Source organism: Mytilus galloprovincialis, chromosome 12 (genome assembly GCF_965363235.1).
Source record: "Mytilus galloprovincialis chromosome 12, xbMytGall1.hap1.1, whole genome shotgun sequence".
Lineage (NCBI taxonomy): Eukaryota > Metazoa > Mollusca > Bivalvia > Mytilida > Mytilidae > Mytilus > Mytilus galloprovincialis.
The window spans coordinates 36,603,045-36,630,309 of NC_134849.1; the positions used below are offsets into that span (position 1 = coordinate 36,603,045).

Below are 27,265 nucleotides of genomic sequence, written 5' to 3' on the forward strand. Positions count from 1 at the left end.
TATGTAGACGAAACGCGCGTCTGGCGTACTAAATTATAATCCTGGTACTTTTGATAAATATTGTTATCCATTCGTTTGGTCTGTTTAAGTTTTTGATTTTGCCATTTGATAAGGGGCTTTCGTTTTGAACTTTCCTCGGAGTTCAGTTTTTTTTTAGATTTATTTTTTGCTTGACAAAGGTATAAGTTATGTCATTTTTTCTAAAATTTGTCATTTGCAGGTATTAAGTTTCTAGACTGCTTGCATCATCAATGGCTTATATTGATTGTATTTGTAGACATATATATCAGCGTGTATAAATAATTATAAGAATTGACATAAGAATCATAATACAAAATGTACATTTGTGTCTTATTCTTGATTGTGACAGCAGGTATGTACTAAAAGGTATGCTTTGCCAGAATATTATTTTTCTCATCAAGTTGGGGATCATAATATTTTTTTTACCTCCACCAACCCATCACCCTTTTGCAATTAAATCGTCGTTCCCTTAACTGATAATTTTTGTCGTAATTTTCTTTTTAACCAAATCATTTTCACAATTTCATCCGAGGTGCATATAATGATTGGTATGAATTTTGAGGTTAAATTTAGTTATTTGCTTTTTAACCCTTCAGTCGGAGACTTTTACATGACAGTATGTCCCAATTTCCGTTAACAAATTTTACAAGACGAAAATTAATTATATTAACTCTTACTGCAATATAACATTTGATTTAGCAAGAAAATGTTTACGATTTCCATAACGGGATAATAGATCTCTAATATATACATATATATCAATATATATCAAACATCTAAGAAACAGTTGAGGTCAAGAGTAGTATATTGAGCTGTGTAATTTGTGGTAATTACAGGTAATTAGATCAAGGAGTTGTGTTACTGAAACGGTCGTCATTGATATACAGCTGGTATTTTACATAGATAAGTAATGTCATTGTAATATCTATATATAAATACGTCAGACTGTAACGTTTAATGTTTTCTAAAGTTAAGTAGTTGGGCCAAAATAGACTGATATGAAACATGAATTTCTAATACGAGATTGGTTATTGTCCTTCATTAAGTGTTGATACGGAAAGTTATCAATCGTAATTGTATCGTATCAATACACTTGGATAAAAGACTGTAGTTACCAAAGAGATAATCAAAAGTCGAGAGAGGCTGACAAACTAGCAATCAATTGACAAAGCTACTGCCATCTATATCTAATAAAACAGTTATTATGATTTTACTGAAATATTTTTAAAGGTCGACTATTTATAAACACATAGATATGAGATATATTCGAAACTTTATTATTGCCAAATAGATTAATTGTCGAAGTTGGCAATATCCTAGTCTCTGCGGTAACGCCACAGCTTAATGACAGAAATGGAATAAGTTCCAAACTTTCTAAAACAATTGTGGAAAACATATCGTATCACATCATTTGAGAGAAACTAATCAATAACATAATAAATAAACATTAAAATACTCATGTAAGGTAAAATGGCATCTCTCTTTTAACCGACTTTACCATTTCATCAACATTTAAAGTTAATCGGTTTTAATGAGAACGTTTGTCGCGAGGTAAACTCTCCTTTTCTTTAACAAAGGGGATAAACTATAGTTACCTTCACATCCACTTTCGTTTTCATTGATTATTGGTACATTGTTATCATCTTCTAGTTATTTTGTATTTATCAGTTCCGGTACATAACGGTTAAACATTAATGTTTCTTAAAGTAAATTGTTATTCCATGTAAGTACAGGCTTTATGTTCAGTTTGTTTTTCTAATATGTTTACTAATACTTGGTATTTGATTATGTTGATTTTTTGTGATACTTCGATAATTTAGTAATCAACGATAGAAATAGACACCAAAGCGTCATAGTTTTAGCAGGTTATTTTATATTTGTCGAGGGAAAAAGGGTAAACTCTCATAATCTTCACACCCATTTTTGTTATCATGGCTTCCTAAAACGTATGTCATCTTCAATTAATTTCTTACTTTATCAGTTCCGTTACATAATCGCTAAAACATTTAGGTAGGTATATATAAGTTAACTTATATTCAATATAAATCATAGGTTTATGTTCAGTTTTTTTTCAGCTTTATTTACTAATTCTTGGTATTTGATAATGATTATTATTGGTGCAGCTTCGATAGCTTGTATAATACACTGGTTGATTCTGTCGCGTAACAAGTATATACAATTATATTGGAATGCTTGGCAATCACAACCAATCGTGTTTCTTTGTGTTGCAATGTATACCATGGTTATTATATTGTGCATCAGAATAAGATGTACACGGCATAAACCACACGTGTTTCTTTATACTGCAGTGTATTTTAGTTATGATATTGTGCATCACAATAAGATTTACACGGCATAGACCACACGTGTTTTTTTATACTGCAGTGTATTCTAGTTATGATATTGTGCATCACAATAAGAGTTACACGGCATAAACCACACGTGTTTCTTTATACTGCAGTGTATTCTAGTTATGGTATTGTGCATCACAATAAGATTTACACGGCATAAACCACACGTGTTTCTTTATACTGCAGTGTATTCTAGTTGCGATATTGTGCATCACAATAAGAGTTACAAGGAATAAACCACAACTATCAAATGTAACTAGTATTTCATTCATCTGTTATATTCTGATGATAACACTTACAAATATAACGTTAAACTGTATGTCTGAGGTAAGTCAACTGTATATTGTATTTCATACATTTCTTGTCCATGCTGTCGTATCTTTGAATTTTTCAAAATGGTAAGGATTTAATACCACTAAAAGGAGTTACTTAAGCTGTATTTGACAAAATCTTTAGAATTTCTTTATTGTCAAAGCTCTCAAATTCGTTTTCTCTTTGCGTTTTCTTTGTTTACTTTTTTATTCGAACGTCTTTTGTAGACGAAACGAGCACACGGCGTGACAAAAAATAGCAAGTCAGGTATCTATGACTTTCAAAAAACCTTTTTACATTTTTTTACAAACAGTTTTCTTCTTGAAAAAGGCATTTGAAAAAATTATATTATAACTTATTCATGCATATGTTGCATTATAATTTTTCTTCAAATTATGCGAAAAGTAAAATCACAAAAAATACTGAAATCTGGGGAAAATTCAAAACGGAAAGTCCCTAAACAAATGGCAAAATCAAAAGATTAAACACGTTAAATGAATGAATAACAACTGTCATATTCCTGACTTGATACAGGCATTTTCTTATGTATAAAATGTTGGATTAAACGTTGCTGTATAGAGGGCTAAACCTCTCACTTGTATGACAGTCATATCAAAATTCATTAAATTGACAACGATGTGTGAACAAAACAAACAGACATAATATGTCAAAATAGTCCCCGCGGGTATCACCAACGCAACAGTCAGTGCATTGCGTCAGCTAGTAAATTAACTTATTGTTAATAAAGGAAGATTTAAACTTCTTCATGCCAAGTTTGTGTCTTATGTTCCTTTTATTTATTGAGCTTTTCACGTGGTAGGGTCCTTTACATATTATGCTCTCAAATGTTTGTGCTTGAGGTGTCTTTATAAAGGTAAATACATAAAGACGTATAAGATTAATGACAATTCTTGTACCGTTGATTGAGTTTTTACAACCATTTTACTGATGTAATTGCCGAGTTACAGTTTGTCCCGAGGAGTTTTCATCACCCTAGTAATTTGCATGGTCAGTTTTATTAATTAAATAATCAAAAAAATTGTTATATTCACACATGTTATGTCTTATCAGTCATAGATGGCTTTGGCCTGCTTTTGAAACTTTTTGGTTATATTTTTTTTTTTTTTTGGGGGGGGGGGGGGTCAAACTATTTAAAATCGAGCTCCGCTGATGAATAAGTTTTGCGTAGTCAAAATGCGCATCTGGTGTTGATAAGCCAGGTGTCTTTATTGAATTTTCATTCCAAACACTTGCATTGAAAACAATTGTTAAATGTCTTTTCTATGAACATTTAAAATCCTTTATAAGGCGTATTTCTTTTTTTTTTTTTTTTTTTTTTTTTTTTTATTCCACGATATATAATACATTGTTGTGGATTTTGTTATATATACTTGAAAAACAATGCGCATCCAAGGTTCCTTGCTCAATGAGCATTATCAAATTTAAATGTTGTTGATGATACTTCATGGTCGTTACACAGATCGTAAAGATGATATATTAGTTATAATAAACTTCAACACAGATTAATAATACATGTACATCAATTGATTTTGAAGCTTGGAATCTGGAATAATATAAAGCTTTAGGTATGTTAATCAATGGTGTTTCATTGTGTTGTTCCATTAGTTTACTATATAATGCAATACACTGTACACCGAGTGAACCTATATCATGGAAAATGTTATAATATTATAATAAAGTCTTTTATAAAATATGATGCTTCGGAAGAAATATATGTTTATATGTTTGTATACGAAATAACATTGTTACAATAATTTTCTGCGAATGTATTATTGATGAAAAGTAGGCTACTCGAAACACAAAGCTGTGTCACCAAACCAGACACATGTTCGTATCTAACTTTGCCACAACTTATTGGAATTTTGGTTTTCATTGTTTGTCAAATTCGTAATGTGACTTGGATTTCAAACTGGTGTGATTCATAATTGGTGTAGTTTATTTTTTAAAATGGTAAGTAGTATTTTTAGTAAGTTTAAACCGATAAAATCGAATAATAGAAGTATCTGGAAAAACGACATAATTAAGTTATATATATATATATATATATGACGTAGTTATCAGATATAAATGTAATTTATATATAATTAATGCATTAAATTTTGAAATAAGAGATTAACTTTATTTTAAATTTAATACACATTTAATTGAGTTTTTTTTTAAATCGTTTATCCAGATAACCGAATTTTACTCAGTACATTTGTTTTTTCTCAATATTTTTATACTTGCGTAATTTATTACTTTGTACGTTAAAATAGTTAGCCCAGAGGTATGGTCTGCCTTCGGATCATAAAAGATAGATTTCGACAATAAGACAGCAACACAAAATCAATTTAAAACAACTAGAGGCGTTAAAAAGCCTGCGTCGTTCACCTGCATCTCCCGCATTGTTCACATTGTAGTAAAACAAAAACTGTCATTTGAGGGGCTTAACTCTATTAAGAGTTAACTGAAAATTTGGGTTGAGTTTTAATATTTTTAAATCTTATCGTCCTGATCGCTTTCATTAATAATTAATAATTCAAAATTATAGACAAAACACGCAAAAGAAATAGTGTACAAAATGTCATAAAAGGGAATTAATTCCATTAATGATACGACTGAAGATTTTGGCTATTATACTTATTTTACAATTATCTTTTTGGTCATCTATATTATAAAAGGTTTTTATTTATCTATTAAAGTTGTTAATATAAAAATAACATTCAAGGAAATCGACAGTAAAGGGCAATAACTTCGAATTATAGTTTCGATCGTTTATTTGAAAATCTTGTCCGAAAGTTAAAAGAGGGTCTCATTAGGGGGTCTTATTTCGAAGCCTGCTTATTGTTGATTGAAAAATTCCATATCCTGCTTCTTGTTGCTATAATAGCGCATGTAATTCCTGTGTCCTGTCAGACTTCGTTTCCCCGTTTACACGCTTAGTTATTCGACTTTCACGTGTCACGCATAAAAAATCAGCCAAACCCGCGTCACGTTTAGACCACAATGAGACCGACTTTAACGTTTCTGTTTATCTATTTTAATTTTCGAGACAATAGACAAAAATAAATTCGTCGTTAGAGGTCACTAACATGCACCAGATTTAAACAAAATTCGTCTGAAAATGTTGATATCAAAGTCAATAGATTTGATCTCGTCGTTCTTAACATTTAACCCCTATCAGATATCTCTTTTTACGGCTGTTTTCATGATTTGTTTAACAGAACAAAATGAGTGTAAGCCATGTCGGCCATATTTGTCGACAGATAAGGCCATCGGACTCTTTTTGGTAATTAACAATTGTGACCAAGTTTGATTTATTTTGACCCAGTAGTTTCAGAAATGATGCTCGTTGTAAAAGTTTAAACACGGTGACGACAGATACAACGTGACGATAAAAGATTACACTGGTCCTTTGGTCAGGTTAGCTAAACGGAAGAACTCTTCCTCGGAGCAAGATAACAAGCGTACATTTTAACTTTGATGATGCAATATTGTCACAGTAGCATATTTCTAGATCTGCCATGTATAACAAATGAATCAATACATACCCAATTATTAGCTGCAAATAATAACCCGTATGTTTCAGCATATAACAAAAAATGAGTGCATTTAATTTTCTAAATCCGTCCTTTGAGACTTAAATAACCTCACAATATTCAGTCCATTTGGGACTTAGATAACATAAAAAATTATGCACTTCTTTACCGCTTGAAACAAAAATAGAAAATATACTAACTCTGATAACGAGACCTGCAGGTATTATTGACAATGTTATTACGCAATCCACGGTTCCAGTGTTTTTATTGGTGGTATATTTTGGTAAAGTCTCGATTATACATATAGGGTAAGTGTTGTCTGCTGTTTTTTTCGCAAGCTCCTGATCAGACTGTCGTTTGGCCAAACTTTAGATTGAAATGGCTTTTTGTGTTATTTTTATTCGAAAGGTCATAAATTTATTCGGATCCTCAAACCAGATTTTTTATTCGTTATATTCAGTTTTTTGGGTTTGTAACTCCGTACTTTTTTTCTAAGGCGTTATCTGTTTTTATTGGATAAATAAATAAAGCAGACTAACTGTACCACTGTTATATTTTCAAACAACTCAGATATTACACACCAGCCTTGCCGATAAACCAACATTATGCAAAATTAAATCTATTTTGTTGATTTTGATTTTATACGAATTAGGGGTTCATGCCGCACATTGCTTGAATCTGAAATCAGTAATATTTGTTGTTAATAAATATTAAATGTATTTGGGATGGTATTTTCCTTTTATAAGTACAACATTTATTTGGAATTTTATTGTTATTAAAACACAATTTATATACAACTTAAACTTGTAGTTTTTGCAGTTTCTTTATTAGTCAACTGGGATGATATAGTGTCAAAACGATGCACATGATGGTTAAATTGTTTGAAAGAATTTTAAATTTTCATTTGTTGCGTGTGGAAGAGCTTTTAACATTTACAAATTTTTCTGATCTTTGGATTTGTTTCACATTTAAGACTCTGTGATAATGTATTGCGACAAAAAGTTCAAAATGAAACTTCCAGTTAGAGGAAATTGTTAAATGCATAGCTTTTAAGCTGTTGTGTTTATTACATGTTGCATTCGTGTCACTAAGGTGATGTGGAGTATACGTCAGTGACAACAAACAATTGAAAAAAAAGTATTACATGATGATGATATTCTGTCACTGAAGATGGACACTCCATAAAAGACCAAATGTCGTATTCTGTCACTGAAGATGGACACTCCATAAAAGACCAAATGTCGTATTCTGTCACTGAAGATGGACACTCCATAAAAGACCAAATGTCGTATTCTGTCACTGAAGATGGACACTCCATAAAAGACCAAATGTCGTATTCTGTCACTGAAGATGGACACTCCATAAAAGACCAAATGTCGTATTCTGTCACTGAAGATGGACACTCCATAAAAGACCAAATGTCGTATTCTGTAACTGAAGATGGACACTCCATAAAAGACCAAATGTCGTCTTTTGCCTTCTAAATAGTTTGCAGTTGATCCTACACATAACCATTTGCATTTAGAGTTCGAGCTTAAAACGTTTTGTATACGAGTTACTGAGCTGTGTCAATTCATGCACTTTTCAGATTGCTACTCGAGAATCAAAAATGTACCATAAAAAGACGTTTAACACACATCAATTCTAAGATTTTTACACGAAGCCTTCAATACTTCACCAATCTCTGAAAGTTACTGGACAGAATTTATTTATGCAAAAGATAAAGCAATATGTAAATCATTATTATGTACTATTTCGAAAGAAAGATCTAAGGTTTATCACTTAAGCAAACTTAATTTACTTGTAATAACAAGTGGCTGATGTATTGTTTAATAAGATATGTTTGTTTTGGCACCCATCAGTATAAACACACACAATACACGGAATCTGATAATTTGTATGTAATTAGTGTCCCTATCAACATGTTTTACCGTATTTACCATATTGTATGTGCGATGTGTACTTTTAACGTGTATAAAAAAGTACTAGTACCACGAAATCTTAGATTATGTAATTTTTGCCCTATTAAAGATATAGATGATGAATATCACTTCTTCTTTCATTGCGAAATAAATAAAAGCTTAAGAAATAATTACTTCTCTGAAATTGCTTCTCAAAATTCTGACTTTACGAGTTGCACTAATAAAAAGCTACAATATATACTCAATCCATCAAATTTTCAACAGGTACAAAGTTTAGGTTCCTTTTTAAAACAGTCAATGAAACTGAGGACAGGGGACTCTTGATTTACCATGGTTAAAAGTTTTGTGGTATATTGATATGTTGTAATTTGTATTTTGACTTGTCACTATATTTTATAATTGCAACAATTGATATATGTATATACATATCTATTATATGTATGAACGTATGTTAGTTTTTTTAATTTTTTGTTTTGTTTTAGTTTGTCACAAACATTTTGATTTGTTTATATGACAATAAAGATTATTATTTAACTTTTGAGACTTCCCATTGGTTATAAGCATAACATTTGAATATGACTAAAAGTACGATAGCCTTTTGTCGCAGAAACTATATTCATAGCATAAAAAATATTAGTATTCGATTTTTAGCATAAATCACATTCAATTATCAAAATTATTGTTATATGATAATATCAATATTTAAGATTGTAATCTTAAACAAAAAGTAATATGGTAACAATTAGTTAAAACGAAAAACATGTATCCGTCCGTATAAAAAAAAATGGTTCTAATATATTTATTTTTTAAACTTTTGAACTATGTTCCTTGCCTTACATATATTATTAAGTAAATATCATCGGTATAAACAAACACTTTAAAACTTTCAGCGATGTATGAGACACATTTCTGTTTTCAAATGCAAGACTGTCCCTCTCATCAAACAATGATCATGCGTTGATGCATCCCTTTCGACGAATAGGACATAGCTTACGTGTCTAAATTTCCTCTAGTTCTTTTCATACACCTTTGTCCATGCCAAAACCTTTTAATCTGTTTACACATGCTTGTAATATTTAACATAAAAACGCGTTACCAATAGAAAGAACGACTTTTATGAGACCTTTAATTTTGATATCAAGGTCAAAATACTTGTTTTTCATAGAATGTTGGAGTCTAGAACATAATGTTTTATACTTTGTCGTAGACTTAAGGATTATACAAATGAATGAATCACCTCAAAACAATGTATTACTTATAACAGAGGTGATTTCTTACATTTGACCTTCAAAGTCAAATACTTTATGTGTATATGACCACCCTAAACCCAAATATATTCTTGGTTGACCATGCTCAGACCGTTTCAATACAACTATGTATGTAGTTTGCCCTTCGGGTCATGTCCTATCCTCTGCAATGCTACCGGAAGTTTTCACCTTGAGGCCCCTTATCTAATAAATATTTTACTTTCTCAAAAATGGTACAGATCCACGACCCTTACCCATTCTAGTTCTGGATATTTCGGTTTCAATCGGAAAACTCAATACAACACTTTAATGCAGAAAAGATGGTTTTTTTTTTATTGAACTAGATTTTTTATTTTTTGAAGTTCCCTTTTTCTAATTTCTAAGTAAATATATAACAGAGTTTCTGTACTAGTGATATTTTTCATTCAACTCAGTTATTACAATATATATCTGTTTGTTTACGCCAGGTTTGCCGATAAACCATCAATATGCAATTAATATTTAATCTTTTTTTCTCTCTTCTTTTATCTTCTTTGCCCATAATTTTCTTATCTGTAAATCCCATTCAAATCAACAATTCATGAAGATAAAAATGACGAGGCGTTTGCTTATTATAATTATGTAAATAGTAGTTTACTACTCAGTATTACATGATGATGATATTTCAAAGGTTTGAAAAGTCCAGTGGCAAATATTACATGGAACTAATGTAACGAACATGTTGTGTTGTGCGATATGTATATAATCCCTCCTTTATTGTTGAATTGGAATTAACCGGTTATTTTTCAAACTGGACAAAATTTATTTATGCAAAAGATAAAGCAATATGTAAAACATTGTTGTGTGCTATCTTGAAAGAAAGATCTAAGGTTTATCATTTAAGAAAATTTAATTTACTTGTAAAAGCAAGTGGCTGATGTATTGTTTAATAAGATATGTTTGGTTTGGCACCCATCAGTATAAACACACACAATACACGGAATCTGATAATTTGTATGTAATTAGTGTCCCAATCAACATGTTTATCAATTTTACCATACTGTATGTGCTATTTGTACTTTACACTTTTGAGGCTTTCCACTGGTGAGCATAAGATTTGAAAATGAATAAAAGTACGATAGACTTTTGTCGCTGAATCTTTCTTCAACTTCGTACTTTATTTGACCTTTATAACTTTTTTGGATTCGAGCGTCACTGATGAGTCTTTTGTAGACGAAACGCGCGTCTGGCGTATATACTAAATTTAGTCCTGGTATCTATGATGAGTTTACCTTAATAACATGAAACGAATATATTAGTATTCTTATAATTATCTAAGAATGTAATCTAATATAGTTTTAGGCCGTACTTTGACCAATAATGGTTTACTTTTAGAAATTGTGATTTGGATGGAGAGTTGTCTCATTGACACTCATACCATATCTTCTTATATCTATTAAATGAAATACAATAAGGTAGCAATTGATTATGAAATAGAAATATGTATCCGTCCTTATGAAATTTGTTATCCTGTTATATTTATTTTTTTAACATTTAAACTTTATACTTTGCTTACCCTTTATCAGTACAAACAAACCTTAAAATCCTCAGCGATGATTGAAACGAATATATATTTGAATACGAAACTGCTACTTTCATAAAACAATGTTGCATTGATTTATGCCTTACTCTTTTGACAGTTTGGAAACTTCAAGCTAACGTTGCCCTTCTGCTCCTCTGATTCTTTTCATACACCTTAGTCTAGGCGAAAACTTTTTTTTTATCTTTTTACACTGGATTACAATATTTGACAAGAAGACAGTCAGAAGTCTGACAGGGGGTGACATATAAAAATCTTTATATGACCTTTAACTTTACCTCAAGGTCAAAATACTTGCTTTTGATGAAATTTTAGTGTCCGGGACATAATTTGTATCCTTTGTCGTAGACTTTCAGGATTTTACACATGAATGAACCCGAATAAACAAAATATAATGTGTATCTTATTGAAAGGGTGATTTCTTTATTTTGACCTTTAAGCTCATATGATTTATGTGTATTTGTTTCTTCAAAACTATACATATAATCTTGATTTGCCATGCATAGACGACGTTTTCAATACAAATAGCAGTTTAACTTTTCGGGTCATATCATTTCACTTGATTTTCTTCTAGAAGTTTGCACCTTAGGCATGCTCCTCCTTACATTTAATAAATCTTTTAGTATCTTAAAATTGGTTCTAATTCCTTGCCATTACCCTATCTAGCTTGGGACATTAATATTTCACAGGGAAAACTCTAAACAACTCTGTATTAACGGAAAGACGTTTTTTGTTCACTTGTATTAGTTTTTCCGTTCCTGCTCCTTTGTCTGAAGCAAAAATGAAAAAAGTAGTTATTGTTTAACGTCATTAGTTCAAGTATTACAAAATCTAGACCCAAGCAGATTCAGGACTAGTTGTAGGACTTTTGCTTTTATGAGGAAACAAAGTAAACAATGTACAATATCTACTTTACTTTTTAACATTATGTTTTACTATATATATAACAGGAAATACTAACTAATAATTGATACATGTATGATTACTATCTGTTTGTTGTGTGCGTGTTTATCAGTTGGTCTGTTTCCTTCCTTGTATATTATAATTGTTTACTGGGGTTTCATTTTTATACACTGATGTTGTCTTTTATTAAATAGAAAAAAATGCAATAGGAAAAGAATCGATGTATTAAGGTAGGTGACGATATCATTAACAGCCATATGTATATGCAACGTAACTCTGTAGACAACATTGGACATTACAGGTGAAGAAGTGTGATACGTCTTTCATTTGAGTTAAGACTTTTCAATTGATATTTTATAGTGTGTCTTTCTATATTTTAATGTCACACTATTGTTTTAGATAAGAGTGAAGGTTTGGTACCATCAAAACATTTAAACCCACTGCAATTGTTTGCACATGTCCTAAGTCAGCAATGTGATGTTTAATAGTTGTCGTTTGCTGATGTGGTTCATAAGTGTTTCTCGTTTCTCGTTTTTTGTATAGATAAGACCGTTGGTTTTTCCGTTTGAATAGTTTTACACTTGTAATTGTTTAGGGCCCTTCATAGCTTGCTGTTTCGGTGTGAGCCAAAGCGCCGAGTTGAAGACCGTACTTTGACCTATAATGGATTACTTTTACAAATTATGACTTGGATGGAGAGTTGTCTCATTGGCACTCATGCCACTTACTTTATCTATTTACAGATTCAACTTTGTTACAAAAACAACGTGCTTATCTTATAGACGGAATTCATACACCATAAAATTTTGGAGATATTCTAGAAATCCTTATGCATATATATTTATAACTTGTAGCTGGTATTTGATTCTACATTATGATGCTGTTGTCACAAACTCAACTTCATATGTAATTTGAAAAAGATATTATTAATTGCTTTCCAGGAACATGAGAACCACAAGAAAAGCATGACTGTAATTATTTGTATGCCCCATTTATGGGCATTATGTTTTCTGGTCTGTGCGTCCGTTTGTTCGTCCGTTCGTCCGTTCGTCTGCCCGTCCGTTCGTCTGTGCCGCTTTAGGTTAAAGTTTTTGGTCAAGGTAGTTTTTGATGAAGTTGAAGTCTAATCAACTTGAAATTTAGTACACATGTTCCTTATAATATGATCATTCTAATTTTAATGAGAATTTAGAGATTTCCCCCCCCCCCCCCCCCATTTTCACGGTCCATTGAACATAGAAAATGATAGTGCGGATGGGGAATCCGTGTACTGGGGACACATTCTTGTTTTTCTTTATTATCATGACTTGATTTTATATTGATAATTGATGTAATACGTGTGTTCATTTATCTTTTTGATCGCGCGTTCGTTTATCTATAATTTTTTTTGTCCGAAATTTGCTCTGTGTTATCTGCACCTTTTTTTGTACTTCAGTATTCGGTATACAATTATCATTAGGAAACCTATCACATTTTCTCATTTTTATGATGACTAGGATTTCATGAAATAGCATGAGACTATACGAGAGTATTCATCTAAATTAAACCATTTTTCACGGAATTTGTCAAAGACGAATTAGTCGCGTATTTTTGTCACGATATTTCATAGAACATTATTATCTCAGTACCTGCAAAATAGCAAGCCATGCGTAAGAGCTAGGGAATTCATTTCAAGTCCGTTTTAGTTTTATGTTATCATTTTCATTGTATACATACACTTAGTATCATTGCATTCTGTTCATATCAGTTATGTCAGTGTTTTGGTAGTCAAAATAATCAGAACACCTCATCTTATGAGTGCATGAATGAATTCATGAAGCATGAATGTATTCATGAAGGAATTTATGAATGCATGAATGTATTCATGAATCCATTTATAAAATCATGAATGTATCCATGTATTCATGAAGTTGAATGAATGAAGAAACAAACGAACGAACGAGTGAAACACATGGTAGAATTGGAAAATAAAGCTAAGTTTTATTGTAAATAATACTGTTTAAAAAGTTTTAACTCCCGAAAATTGTTTTTTTTTTTTTTTTTATTTTCTTTGTCAGGTACGTTAAAAGCCAAATATTGGAAAACCAAGGATGTATACGTACACACGAACAGCTAATTATAAACGACCAAATTGAACCTAATATATGTAATGTTGTATTATATATTATTGAGAGATAAGACTTAAATAAAATATTGAATTGAATTGAATATATATATATATATAAATATAAAAATATAGATATATTTTTTTTAACCAAACGTCTTCTAAGGTTTACTTTGCCTGAGGGAGTTTGGATCATATTTTTTTTTAACCCTGTCATGAAAGTGTCCTATTCAATAGGAAAACAAAGAATTACTCTTTTTTTTCAAAACAGACTCGTGTTTTTGTTTTTGTTTTTTGTTTTTTGTTTTATTTTAGTTTCTTGTGTACAATTTGGAGTTTAGTATGGTGTTCATAATCATTGAACTTGTATAATTGTTTAGGGGGCCAGCTGAAGGATGCCTCCTGGTGCGGGAATTGTTCGCTGCATTGAAGACCTGTTGGTGACCTTCTGCTGTTGTCTGTTCTCCTATGGTTGGGTTGTTGTCTCTTTGACACATTCCCCATTTCCATTCTCAATTTTATTGTTAATGTGCTTGACATTATATTCAAATAAATGGTCTTTTCCGGTTTTTGATTGCATTGTTTGTCAAAAATACGTATATATCAATTAAAAATACATTGTTAAATGAATACTCTTCCGTCCTTTTGAACAGTCTCTTCCAAGTCAGATAAATGCCTGTCACTTATTGTGTGGTTAATGTACGGTACAACTTGATTTTAAATGTTACATCTGAAACAATTTGATTACAAATATACAGATTATGTGTCCACTTTCGGCTGGAACGTGACCCGTATTTTAATCATATATGCCCCTGAAAGCCCTCTTTTAAATTTATTTAAGGAATGACTGTAATATTTTTTTCTGTCTATGAAGAAATAACATTAAAAATTTGGTGCACACTGAATAACGCGCGTAGAAAGACGCGCGTTAAAGAACAACAAAAAATCTTATTAAAAAATCACTGTTGAAGGCTGGATATTATCCAAAACAGTAATATATAGTTCTTGGCATCCGGATCGTCAGTGTAGGTGTATTGGCGGTTGTCCTTGTTTAAGTTTATTGCTATATCATGTTAATACATTCGGCGGATCGAGAAGGTGTTTCGTGGGTTGGAACCCCCATTTTTTCGACTTTTATATTTTATTATTTTTTATATTTTTTTAAGTATGGGAACGTTTCATGGTGTTCCGTCGGTTGAAATCCCCATTTTCAAAATAGTTTGATCCGCGCTTGATTAAAGTATTTGTGTTTAATAAATTGACGAAGTACTAAATGTGTATGCTAGTGTCCTAAACGCTTGAAGAAGGCGCGATTGACAAAGGGAGGTTTAAATTTTTTTTCCTTTGGGACTGATATAATGCAAATATCTATCACGGTTCTATCAGAATAACTATGAATATTTTTTTTATCGCTATTTTGTGCATTTTTCGTTTGATCTTTTTTTTGTGATAATTTTCATATCATGCTTAATTCTCGCTTGAGATGGAAAAATTACCGCTAGAAACTAAGCATGCACGTGGCGTTGCTAACGAAATTAACATGAAATTGACAACGTCGTCATAGTCATAGGTAAAATAGCGAGAAAATCAATCTCGTTGAGATGATCAACGATAATCTATAATTATCATTCAAAGGGAAAAAATAATTCATGATATTATGACTTCATTTTCACTTTACAAAATTTCATTTTACAAATCTCAATTTCTATCAAGTAAGGGGAAGGATATATTACTTATACTTTTGTTTTCTTTTTAGATGATATTCAAGTGTGAAAAGAAGTTTCAAGGACAATTTCATTGTGTACAATACTGCGAATAATTCAAACATGGCTACTACAAAATCTCCGGAAAACACGTCCAGTATCTATCACGAAGACGATTTTTTATTTATAAATCACCATGTGCTTATGGATTCACTGACGCCATCACTTATTTATATGATTGTGCTTCTAATATTTGGAATTCCAGGAAATATAACGGTACTTTATATTTACATAGTGAAATGCCGTCCGTCAACAACGCGCATTTTTATAATGGCGTTAGCGTTTCTCGATATTGTACATTGCACATTTATTATGCCAATAGAAATAGCGCTACTGGTGAATTTCGATAGCTTTGATTATCCTGTTCTTTGTAAAATTTCTCGTTTCTTTTCTTCGGTCATTAATAATTCGTCTGCTTTTATATTGATAGCAATTGCTATTGACAGATTCAAAAGGATATGTCGGCCCCATGGGCATCTAGTAGAACCAAATATAGCAAAGAAGCTTGTGGGTAGTGCTCTGATATTTGCCATTATTACTTCTTGGCAAATGTGTATGCTTTACGGCACACGTACTCTTAAACATGGCAAAACCTGTTTAATTTCCGATCATATGCATGGCAAGATTTTTCCTACTATATATGTGTATGTGTTAGTAGTTGGACAGGCAATAACAGATATGTTGCTCATCATATTTTACTCACTTGTTGGACGAGAAGTGTGTATTCGTAAAGCACAAAGACGTCATAGACGAAGTCTGCGCATGAGCACAGAAATTTCACAAATGAGAAACAGTTTAGATTTTTCAGACGAAACACCGTCTCCAAATTCGTCGTCGGAACCTTCAAGCCGGTTTTCTTTCATTTTCAGAAGAGAAACATCAAACGAGTCATCTTCTAAAAGTGCTGAATTGGCGCGTTCTATATCACGACAGTCGAGAGGAAGTAGTATTAGGCGACAAGTATTGAGTAAAACAACAATCATGATGTTTCTAGTGACCGTGACATTTATTTTATCGTTTGTACCGCATACAGTTGCAGTTATTATTCGCTACCAGGCGAAGACAATAGTTCAATCTTTGACAGTTTCAGGAATGACGACATATCAACTATGTCTTAGGTCGTATTTTATGAATAGTGTTCTCAATCCTTTTATCTACTGTTTTGTCAGCAAACAATTCAGAAACCAATTTAAAGAAAGTCTTCAATGGTGCAAAAAACAAGGAAATGTGAAACTGTAGGTTGAACTAAAATATATGTATCGTAACATTATCAATGGCCAACATCGTTTTGTGTGCATTTTGTTTCAGCTTAGGACTAGTTAAGCCTCAGTCGAAAAGACAAAGAAAATAAGTCAAAATAAATATATCAATTGAATTGAAAAGCTACCTTAAGAATGTGTAGTGTATGTATGTTAATAATGTTCACATATATATTAGTTAGTAGATATAGGAAGATGTGATATGAGTGCCAATGAGACAACTCTCCATCATCATGATCATAGGCATATATTAAAATCAGTAGATTTCAAATTGGTATGATTGGACATGAGACTAGAGGCGGATTTAGGGGAGCAATGGTTGCTTATATATGGAATCACTGAAGCGTGACTGGATCGGGCCCCCTCGTAGGCAGTCAGTGGGCAACCACTTATGAAAATTTCTAGATCCGCCAGTGGAGACCGTTCCAACTATCCACAAGAAACCAAGGGACATGGGCATAATCAACTACGTCCTTTCTTTCAAAATAAACATTACAATTTAAAGGAAAACATATAAAACGGAAAAAGCACATTTCTCAAACTTGAAATGCTTATCCTACCAGAGCGCATGCCATCTCTGTCGTGTTAAAATAGTTTTGACGTTGATCGTATATTCCAGTTAAATTGCCGGTTAGTATCCTTGCTGTTATTTAGGTAAATAAGTTGCTTCACCCAGCGCATCTGTATAGACCGCAGAGTTCCAACCCTGAATAGTGGGGGCCAAAATGGACACAATATTCCAGCTTGATACAGGTCTGAATTTGGATTGTAATTATTGATTGATTGTTGGTTGATTAACGTCCAGTGGCAAATATTTCATGCACATTCAGGACGATGGATTGTAATTAAATATTTGACACGTTATAGGTTTCTGACACAGAAAAACTGTAGTCAAAGAACTTACAATTGGTTATATGATTTGAATTTATATTCAATTTTTTGCTATGGGGCAATTCACTATGCTGTTGCAAATTGACCCCCCTACCATACCACCCACCACCCCCAAAAAAATGTTGACCCCCTTTTTTTGCTATTGGGCAACACACTATGCTGTTGCAAATTGACCCCCTACCATACCAGCCACCCACTGCCCAAAAAATGTTGACACCCTTTTTTGGCTTTTGTGCAATACACTATGCTGTTGAGAATTGACCTCCCAAAAAATGTTTTAATCCCCCCCCCCCCCCCCCCAACCTACCTTTTTTGGTAAAAAAAAATGTTTCAAGAAATTTTCTTTAATATTTGAAGTCTAAAGAAAAAACTGAACCCCCCTCCTTTAAAAAAAACCAACAATTCTTTCCCTCAAGATATGGTCGAAATCTCAATTCAAATTTCCAATGGAGTTTGCATCCATAATTACTCTTTTGAAAAAATATAAGCAGTGTAAGGTAGGTAATTCAAATTTAACATTTTACCTAAAAGTAATTGTCCATTAACCAGGAAATCCTTGTTTTTTTCTCTTGTTTGTCCCTAATTCCTTCCTTTTGTGGTTGTAAATCTTGTGTTTAAATTTCATATTCATTTCTATTCACTAATACTAAAGTTATTGTCCGGAAACCAAGTGTTTTCGGACGACGACGACGACGTGATACCAATATACGACCGCAAATTTTTTTCCCGGTCGTATAAAAACAAATATTATACAAAATGAGAGAATCGCATGAGCTTCGACCAGAGCAGGATCAGGTGTTACGACAGAGTAAGCCTCTTCTGTTGTGCGTGCAGCACCCATCATGCAAATCAAGCATCAATGTGAAAACTCGTCATGAAAGAGATTATCTGTGATTCATCCGAAGAGGAAACATTACTTATCAAACGAGATGTTCGGAAATTACACTTTCGAAAAATTTTGGAAAAAGCTATTTCATCAATTTAAGGTACATCCAGTTCTATGTCGGCTATGTCGGCTATGTCGGCTTGACATTCAATATTAAAATCTTTAATACGACACTGCTGAATAAATGCGAGATAAGGAAATTTGATGTAATCTCGCATAAACCATCATGTAATTTCTACTATCATACAAAAGGATAAAGCCAGTTGTGATGTGCAAATAAGAGAGTCGATTCTCCTTATGTGAGGTTTCGAAACTTTAAGAAATCAAACTGCAGCTACATGACTATGTACAAAGGACGAGAGTACGAATCAGAAATTACAGTCAAAGTGGCATTCATTTTATCGTTTGTTCCACATCCGGTTGCAGCTATTATTCGACGTGACTGTCAAAAGATAATCAATTATTGAATAATTTCACTAAAGACAGTATACTGTACAACCAAAATCCCATCCCTCTTTCCTCAAATAAGTCCTGCTGAATTAGACTTATGACAAGGTTTTTACTTACATAAGGGAGCTACCATTTGATTTTTATGGGGGGGGGGGGGGGGGGGGCTAGGATGAAATTTGAAAAAAAATAGGCAGGACAGGAGTTTTGAGTAAAAAAAAAAGGCAGGATGAGACACTTGCAAAAAAAAGTCAGGACGACAATTTAGGTAAAAAAAAAGTCAGGATAAACTAAAAAAAAAAAAGGCAGGACCGAACATAGTGAAAAATAAAAAGGCAGGACAGAGATTACAGCTAAAAAAAATGCAGGACAAAATTTGTCATCCTAGCCCCCATAAAAATCAAATGGTAGCTCCCTTACATAAGCAAGACAAAGGGTGCAATATGTAAATAATGATCTGTGAATCCTGTCGGAACAATTTCAGAGGGTTCCATCTTGTTTAATCTTTCGTTACCTATGTAGTGTGTTGTACACAGTTGTTAATCTTTTTGTAACTGTTTACCAAACTTTGAATATTTCCTACCAAGAATAGATGGTATTAGCTTTATTTGAAGAAAAAAAATCGTGAATTTTGGTTCATCTACGCTCTTCAACTTCGTTCTTTATATGGACTTTTTTATTCGACCGTCATTTGTGAGTCTTTTACAGATAAATACGCGTTTACCGTACAAATTCTTCTGTATGATGAGTCTGAACAGCTAGATAATTAATATCTACATTCTGATATGGTTATTTTTTCTCGATATACAGTTAAATTTAACTCCATATGTTTTTGGTATTCAGTTTCCGAGTATACATTAATTGGTGAGTTATCCTTCCGCCTTTCTTTATTTGAGGCGTTGAGTGGCTGTCTCATTTCATTTTGTTCAAATATCATGTTAACACCTTGCATTTCCGTTTATATTTTTTATTTTATTTCTGCAACAAAGTTTTGAGAAGAACTTGTATATTGTTAAGTGGTAACATACTTCCGTATTAGAAATGAAAAATTTTACAGTTAAAAGTTTTGGAGGCAAAAAATTTACAGACGAAATTCTTCAAAAAAAAAAACAGAGGTGGGACAAAAATCCCTGTGTTTGTTACACTCTCAGTGTCTCAATCGAAAAAAATTAATATACTGCTGAAATTTGAGTTTTAAGAATCTATATCACTCAGTGAATTTACATATTACAAAAAAGTCTATTTGATGTATTTCGATATACATGTAGTCAAACTTGATCCAGCACTGCATGTTACCGTTGAACGCAATTTGATACACAATTAGGGAGCTACCATTTGATTTTTATGGGGGGGGCTAGGATGAAATTTGAAAAAAAATAGGCAGGACAGGAGTTTTGAGTAAAAAAAAAGGCAGGATGAGACACTTTGCAAAAAAAAAGGCAGGATGACAATTAAGGTAAAAAAAAGTCAGGATAAACTAATAAAAAAAAAGGCAGGACCGAATAGAGTGAAAAATAAAAAGGCAGGACAGAGATTACAACTAAAAAAAAATGCAGGACAAAAATTTTCATCCTTGCCCCCCCCCCCCCCCCCCCCCCCCCCATAAAAATCAAATGGTTGCTCTCTTACAAGATTTACTTATTTTTTTTGTAAAATTTAGGCATTGAAGAATATTACAAAGTCAAAATGAAATCACGTTTTTAAACAGAAAGACAAAACATAGCTTAATTGAAAACAGAATGTTGATAGTTGGTATTTGTTCTTAATGTTGCTTATCTTACTCGGTGTTATTAATATTTAAAATTAGCTACAATATGTCAGTACGGTGGTTTTGAGTCAATTCTTTCCTTAGACGCATTATTAATTGTTTTAATATGTATATTTTTAGAAAAAAATAAGCCATAACATTTAAGATTAATTATTTTATTTTTTGGGGGGCGGGGGCCGGGGGAGGGGGTCATGGTGCTTAGTCTTAAGTTAGTTTGTTTTGTACATAGCTAATTACCTTTGGTCTTTTCTAGGTTTTTTACAACGTCATTGTCAGTTCGTTTTCAATTTATGAGTATATGTATCCCTCTGAAATCTTCCTTCTCTCTTCATTAGGGATGGAGTTACCCCCCTCCCCCCCACGAGGTTATCACAAGCCCAGCAGTCAGCACTTCTGTTTTGACATGAAGTATCTTTGATATGGTAATCATTATAAACTAACTGTTTATTAAACTTGGAATATTTGAAAAACTAAAGATGAGTCTTATGCAGACGAAACCCGCGTTTGGTGTACAAAATTATAATCCTGGTATCTATGAGGGGGAATTGATAGACCGTTTATATCTACATTCTATTTTTTTTTTCTTGAGATATAGTTAAATTTATCTCTATGCTTGTGGTACTTTCGGCCATTTTTATTCAGTTTCAGAGTATCCATTGGTGCGAAATCCTTCCAATCTCCGGCGCAGAGATCACATATCCGTTCCGTTCAATACTACGTAACACTACACTCAATATGACCTCTGAGGTCATATTAAGGTGGCACGGTAGTATTTCCTGACCCATAAGGGATAATGATAGCCTTTTAGAATTTTCACCACTTTCTAACACTGCAAAAAATTCTACATTCACAGTTAACTGAAGCACTTTCATTTTACTATTCAGAAATTGATTTGAATATGTATCATGACCGTTTACTTTTTTGCTATTTTTAACAACCTAAGGCCACTAGTACTTTTAGGTATTTTATGGTGCAGTGAATACAAAATTTAAAAAAATTCTCAAAAATTCATTTTCATCTGTATGTAAAATTATTTCATATTTTTCTACACCTGATTCATCCCTCAGTTTGGGAAAGTATGTTCAGTTGATACTGTATTTTTTGTCCAATCACACTGTTTAGATACATTTACCTAAGTAGGGTACACAAAAGAGCAACCTAAATTCTGGAATGCAAATACTACCGTGCCACCTTAAGTGTAGTATTGCGGAGCATGTAAGGAACGGATATGATCTCTGCGCCGGAGATTGATATCCTTCCGCCTTTCTTTGTTTGAGATGTTGAGTAGCTGTCTCATTTTTTTCCAAATATGAATGTAAACACCTTGTATTTCCGCATGTTCCGTGAATAACCTTTTTATCTTATTTCTCCATCAAAGTCTTTAGTAGAACTTGTATATAGAATCATATTCAAAACAGTGTGGTCCTGGCCATTGATTGACGACCTAAATTATCCCATTGACTGGGACAGATTAAGTGAACGTTTGTCGGTAACGACCATTGCTCACTTCTTACTTATATAATTATAGAATTTCAACTGTGGGGTCACCATAGGTTCTTAACGCCTTTAATAATAAAATAATTCGAAAAATTATTCAGGAATAACCTTTATGTTTTGATTTATGTTATTGATATAAATCAACACATCGTATTATTCCGGATTAGTTTTTCGAATTACTTTATTTAGGTGTTGAGAAACTTATGTGACCCTACAGATTCAGTGTCTTTAACAAGTACATAGTGAGCAGTGATTGTTACCGACAAACGTTCACCTAATCTGTCCCAGTCAATGGGATAATTTAGGTCGTCAATCAATGGCCAGGACCACACTGTTTTGAATATGATTCTAGTTAAGTGGTAACATACAAGTTAATACTTCCGTATTAAACTGACTGGAAAATTTTAAAAAAATACAGTTAAAATTTTGAAGTAGAAAATCTAAAAATGCAATTCATTAAAATTGCAATAGAGGTTGGACTAAAATCCCGGTATTTGTTACAATCACAGTGTCTAAATCAAAAAGTCTTCAAATACTGCTGAAATTTGAGTTTTTAAGGATCTATATTACTCAGTGAATTTACATATTCCAAAAAAATCTCTTTGATGTATTTCGATGAAGTCAAAATTGAACCAGCACTGCATGCATGTTGCCGTTGTTTATTCTTTATATGTTATGTCAGGTGTACTATTGTTTGTCTGTTTGTCTTTTTCATTTTTAGCCATGGCGTTGTCAGTTTATTTTCGATTTATGAGTGTGAATGTCCCTCTGTAGGCGAGTGATATGACAGCCAAATTTACATTTTTAATGCACCTACCTAACACACGGCTAAATTATACATCACTAGAAAGCTAAGAATGTGTACTTTCTAAATATCCCGGTCGTCAAAAGAAATTATGGTGCATTTTTTTTTAAATCGAGGTCAAAGGTCATGGGTGCAATTCCAATTCACGGATACTTCCAGTTGTAAAATCGAGTCAAAACAAATGCAAAAACGAAACAATTGTATAGGAATGCTGTATTACTGTTGGGAAAATATATTTCTATCATAATATTAATTAATTTTGGTTGATTTTAACGGTAACGCCATGTTACATAACGTTTTCTCTCGGAGTCTTTGAAAATCAACCTTTAAGTCGCACAAATGTATCTATAGTCGCCCTTGCATTATCTAAATCATATAATACCTCCATATCATTTGATTGCACGTATTTACAAACATATATATATATCTGCAAATTTGATATAAATAATCCGAAACAAAATATTTGAAGCAAGGGGAAAATACAACATATGACGTATTTTTAATTGTTTAGAAAAGTCCCATGACGAGCTGTTTATTAAAATTGAGGAAGCGTATGGTCTCCTGTTAGTTTGAAAGCTTGCCAACCGCTTCAAGATCAGACAACCATAGAGCAGATTTTCTTTTATTATTGTAGTGCAATATGTTGATTTATAAAAAAGAAGATGTGGTATGATTGCCAATGAGACAACTATCCACAAAAGACCAAAAAGACACAGACATTAACAACTCATACATCACTAAATCAGATATGATAAGAGTACTAACAAACATAACTAGAATGAGTAAAGTGCTACTGGTATATTTATATCAACAAATTGACAATTTTAATATAAAACATCACAAGGAAAATATGATCACTCATTGTACGTCAAAATGTGTTTGATTTTACTTCAGTCGGCCGCCGTGTATCTTGAGATATATAATTAATCAAACAACACTTGACAAAGTAGTTTGTACTCTTTTTGAATTACGCTAGTGATGACGTTCGGCTACTTTGGCACTAAGTATTACTTTTTTTTTATCTTGTTTCACCGCTTCAAACGGAGGACAAGGCTATCCTAATATTGGCTTTCTAATGTTAAAATCCCGTGATCGAAACGTCGGACCAATGGGATGTTGGACCATTTAGGTGTCGGAATATTGCGATATCGGAATATTATAGCTTCATTTTAACTTGTTATCTCATCATTCTTATCGGTCAACATATCCATACAAAGACAACTTCCTTGGCATGGGCATATCAGTACAGCAGAGGTTTTGCTCAAAGCGGACACAAGATCTACTATATATAGATTGAATTAAAAATTTGAAATGGACATGAGGGATTTGTCAAAGAGACACCAACCTGCTAAAAAGCAGGCAACGGCCAAAAACCACCAATGGGTCGTCAATGCAGTAAGAAACTCCCAAACCCGGAGGCGTTCTTCAGCTGGCCCCTAATCAAAAATGTACTCCTTTGAAATGATAATGGACGTCATACTAAGCTTCGAAATATACTCAAGAAGTTAAAATAAAAAATCATACAAAACTAAGAAAGGCACGATGCTCCTGACTTGGGACAGGCGCAAAATTGCGGCGGGGTTAAACATGTTTTTGGAAATCTCAACCCTCCCCCTATACCTATACCAATGCGTGAACAGATCAAATCTTGTAGAAAGTTGGATGACATCATACCGGACCGATGTTGCCTTTTAGCCAACCAAAGTCATACGGAGATCTTTTATTGTTTCTGTATTTAGGTCGACATTGTCTTGGATAAAATTTTAACCCCCAGAAAAAAAATGCCATGTAGAATGTATGCCCCATTTTCATTGTTTCTAATCTCCTGATCAGTCAAACTTGTTAATAGTCATCAAAGGTGTGTCCATAAATACGGTGCATTTGTAGTGATAAACCTAAATGAAAAAGAGTAAAAAAAGTATTTATAGATAATATACATTCTACTAAAGCCATACATCTAAGAACTTTGTCAATAGGAATATCGAACGCTTTATTAACTGCCGCAGATGTGCCATCATCCAAAAGACAACACAAAAATGTTTTTAAAGCAGGTGGCATAATTTCAATTGAATAATCCAGTGAAATGTTTTTAGATAATGGATATTCATCTGATTGGATTACAACTTTACCCTATATCTGCTTCCGTAAAGTAGCTGCAGTAAGTGCTTGCAACCAGTTTCGCAGTTACTGCTCAGATCGAATATCACAGTCATTTTTAACGGGTAATCTTCCGTCATTACGGCATAAGACAAAATTATAGAGCTACTGTATACAATATTGGATGCACCTTGGCCTTGTTGAAGCTGTATACATGTAACTATAAATTGACCATGGTTTTTTAGTTTTTGTTGAAGCTGATAATATGTTGTGTAGTTTTCTCGGCGGCGATCCTCGGGCAGAAATTAAGCCCGGTTAACTGATCAAGTAATTAAAGTTGTTAACCAGAATACTTCCTTGTGTACAGGCACGTCATCTTTAATCGTCGAAATGTTAGTAAAAGCTGTTTTATGTTCAAAACTAAATAGCTCAATAATTTCTAATTTCAAATTTTGTAGCAAATAGAATCATATTCAAAACAGTGTGGTCCTGGCCATTGATTGACGACCTAAATTATCCCATTGACTGGGACAGATTAGGTGAACGTTTGTCGGTAACAATCACTGCTCACTATGTACTTGTTAAAGACACTGAATCTGTGGGGTCACATAAGGTTCTCAACACCTAAATAAAGTAATTCGAAAAACTAATCCGGAATAATACGATGTGTTGATTTATATCAATAACATAAATCAAAACATAAAGGTTATTCCTGAATAATTTTTCGAATTATTTTATTATTAAAGGCGTTAAGAACCTATGGTGACCCTTACAGTTTAAATTCTATAATATGTAAGAAGTGATCAATGGTCGTTACCGACAAACGTTCACTTAATCTGTCCCAGTCAATGGGATAATTTAGGTCGTCAATCAATGGCCAGGACCACACTGTTTTGAATATGATTCTATTTAGCGATGCAAGCTCGATGGTATGAAAGATTTAATAGTAAAATTATCATGAGTTATTTTGTAAATCAGATCATTGTAGGAGATATATGTAGTAACACTCAATACAGATTGAGTTTGCTCCTCAGAGGATACCTTATGAAGTTGTGTAACTTGCTTATAGGCTTTATACATTTGCAAAATATACAAACAGACAAATCAGAATGAGTTGTAGATCTACTGCCCTCATTGATATATGAGAAGATCTACTGGTCGGTAGAATTGGTACATGTAGTACAAAGTCTTTGTACAGAGAAAACAGAAGGTGATAGGTTGTGCTTACTTTTGAAATATTTATAGCAACTCTTATGATATTTTGTATTTTCAAATGGGATGTTTTCATTTTTTTCATATTCATCGACCAGTCTTCTGTAAACTTTATCTTTTCGTTTTCCCACTGCGGCAATGCAACTGTATCTTCATTTTAAAAGTGTTTAACTACATTGTTTCTATGTAGTAAATATATGACAGACTATGCATCTGTGTTAATAAATGGATAGTTTTTTTGCTTTTTAGCAAAGGAAGGGTTTCATTGTGAACTGGACTGGACACGACTCGGAAGATTTTCTACAATTTTCCGATACGATTCCTTATTAAGAAAGGGGTGAATTCTACAGAACTCAAAAACTATGTTTTACTTTGATTTGATCTTTATTTCGGACGATTTTATATCTATTTAAGCTACACTGAAGTTAAAGATAGAAATAGAACCGCTTAAATATGATTTATCGTACTCTAGGGACCGTTCAATATTTATCAGATGGATGGGCCGGTGCATTCTTAATATTGATTATTAAAAAAGTTAATGCCCATCCTTTTAAATTCTGAAAAAAAGTCCTCGTCCATCTAAAAAAATCTATAAAAAAAAGTCCTTGCCCCTCAAAAGTTAAAACAATCAAAAAAAATATTAAAGTTCTTTTTCTATTTGA

At 32.6% G+C, this 27,265-nt stretch overlaps 1 protein-coding gene across 5 annotated transcripts in view; it reads left to right on the forward strand.

Moving 5' to 3' along the window:
- LOC143055705 (cholecystokinin receptor type A-like) overlaps positions 1 to 17,136 on the forward strand; it is a 54,409-nt gene extending 37,273 nt beyond the window's left edge. For 3 of the 5 annotated variants that reach the window (XM_076228870.1, XM_076228868.1, XM_076228869.1), the window contains exon 2: positions 15,735 to 17,136. In XM_076228870.1, coding sequence (XP_076084985.1) covers positions 15,805 to 16,980 — 1,176 coding nt within the window. In that variant the 5' untranslated portion in view covers positions 15,735 to 15,804 and the 3' untranslated portion in view covers positions 16,981 to 17,136. Of the gene's footprint in view, positions 1 to 2,478; positions 2,700 to 12,018; positions 12,105 to 15,734 lie in introns of those variants that run through there. The other 2 variants (XM_076228867.1, XM_076228866.1) reach the window with 2 other exon arrangements.
- The last annotated feature ends 10,129 nt before the right edge of the window (positions 17,137 to 27,265 follow it).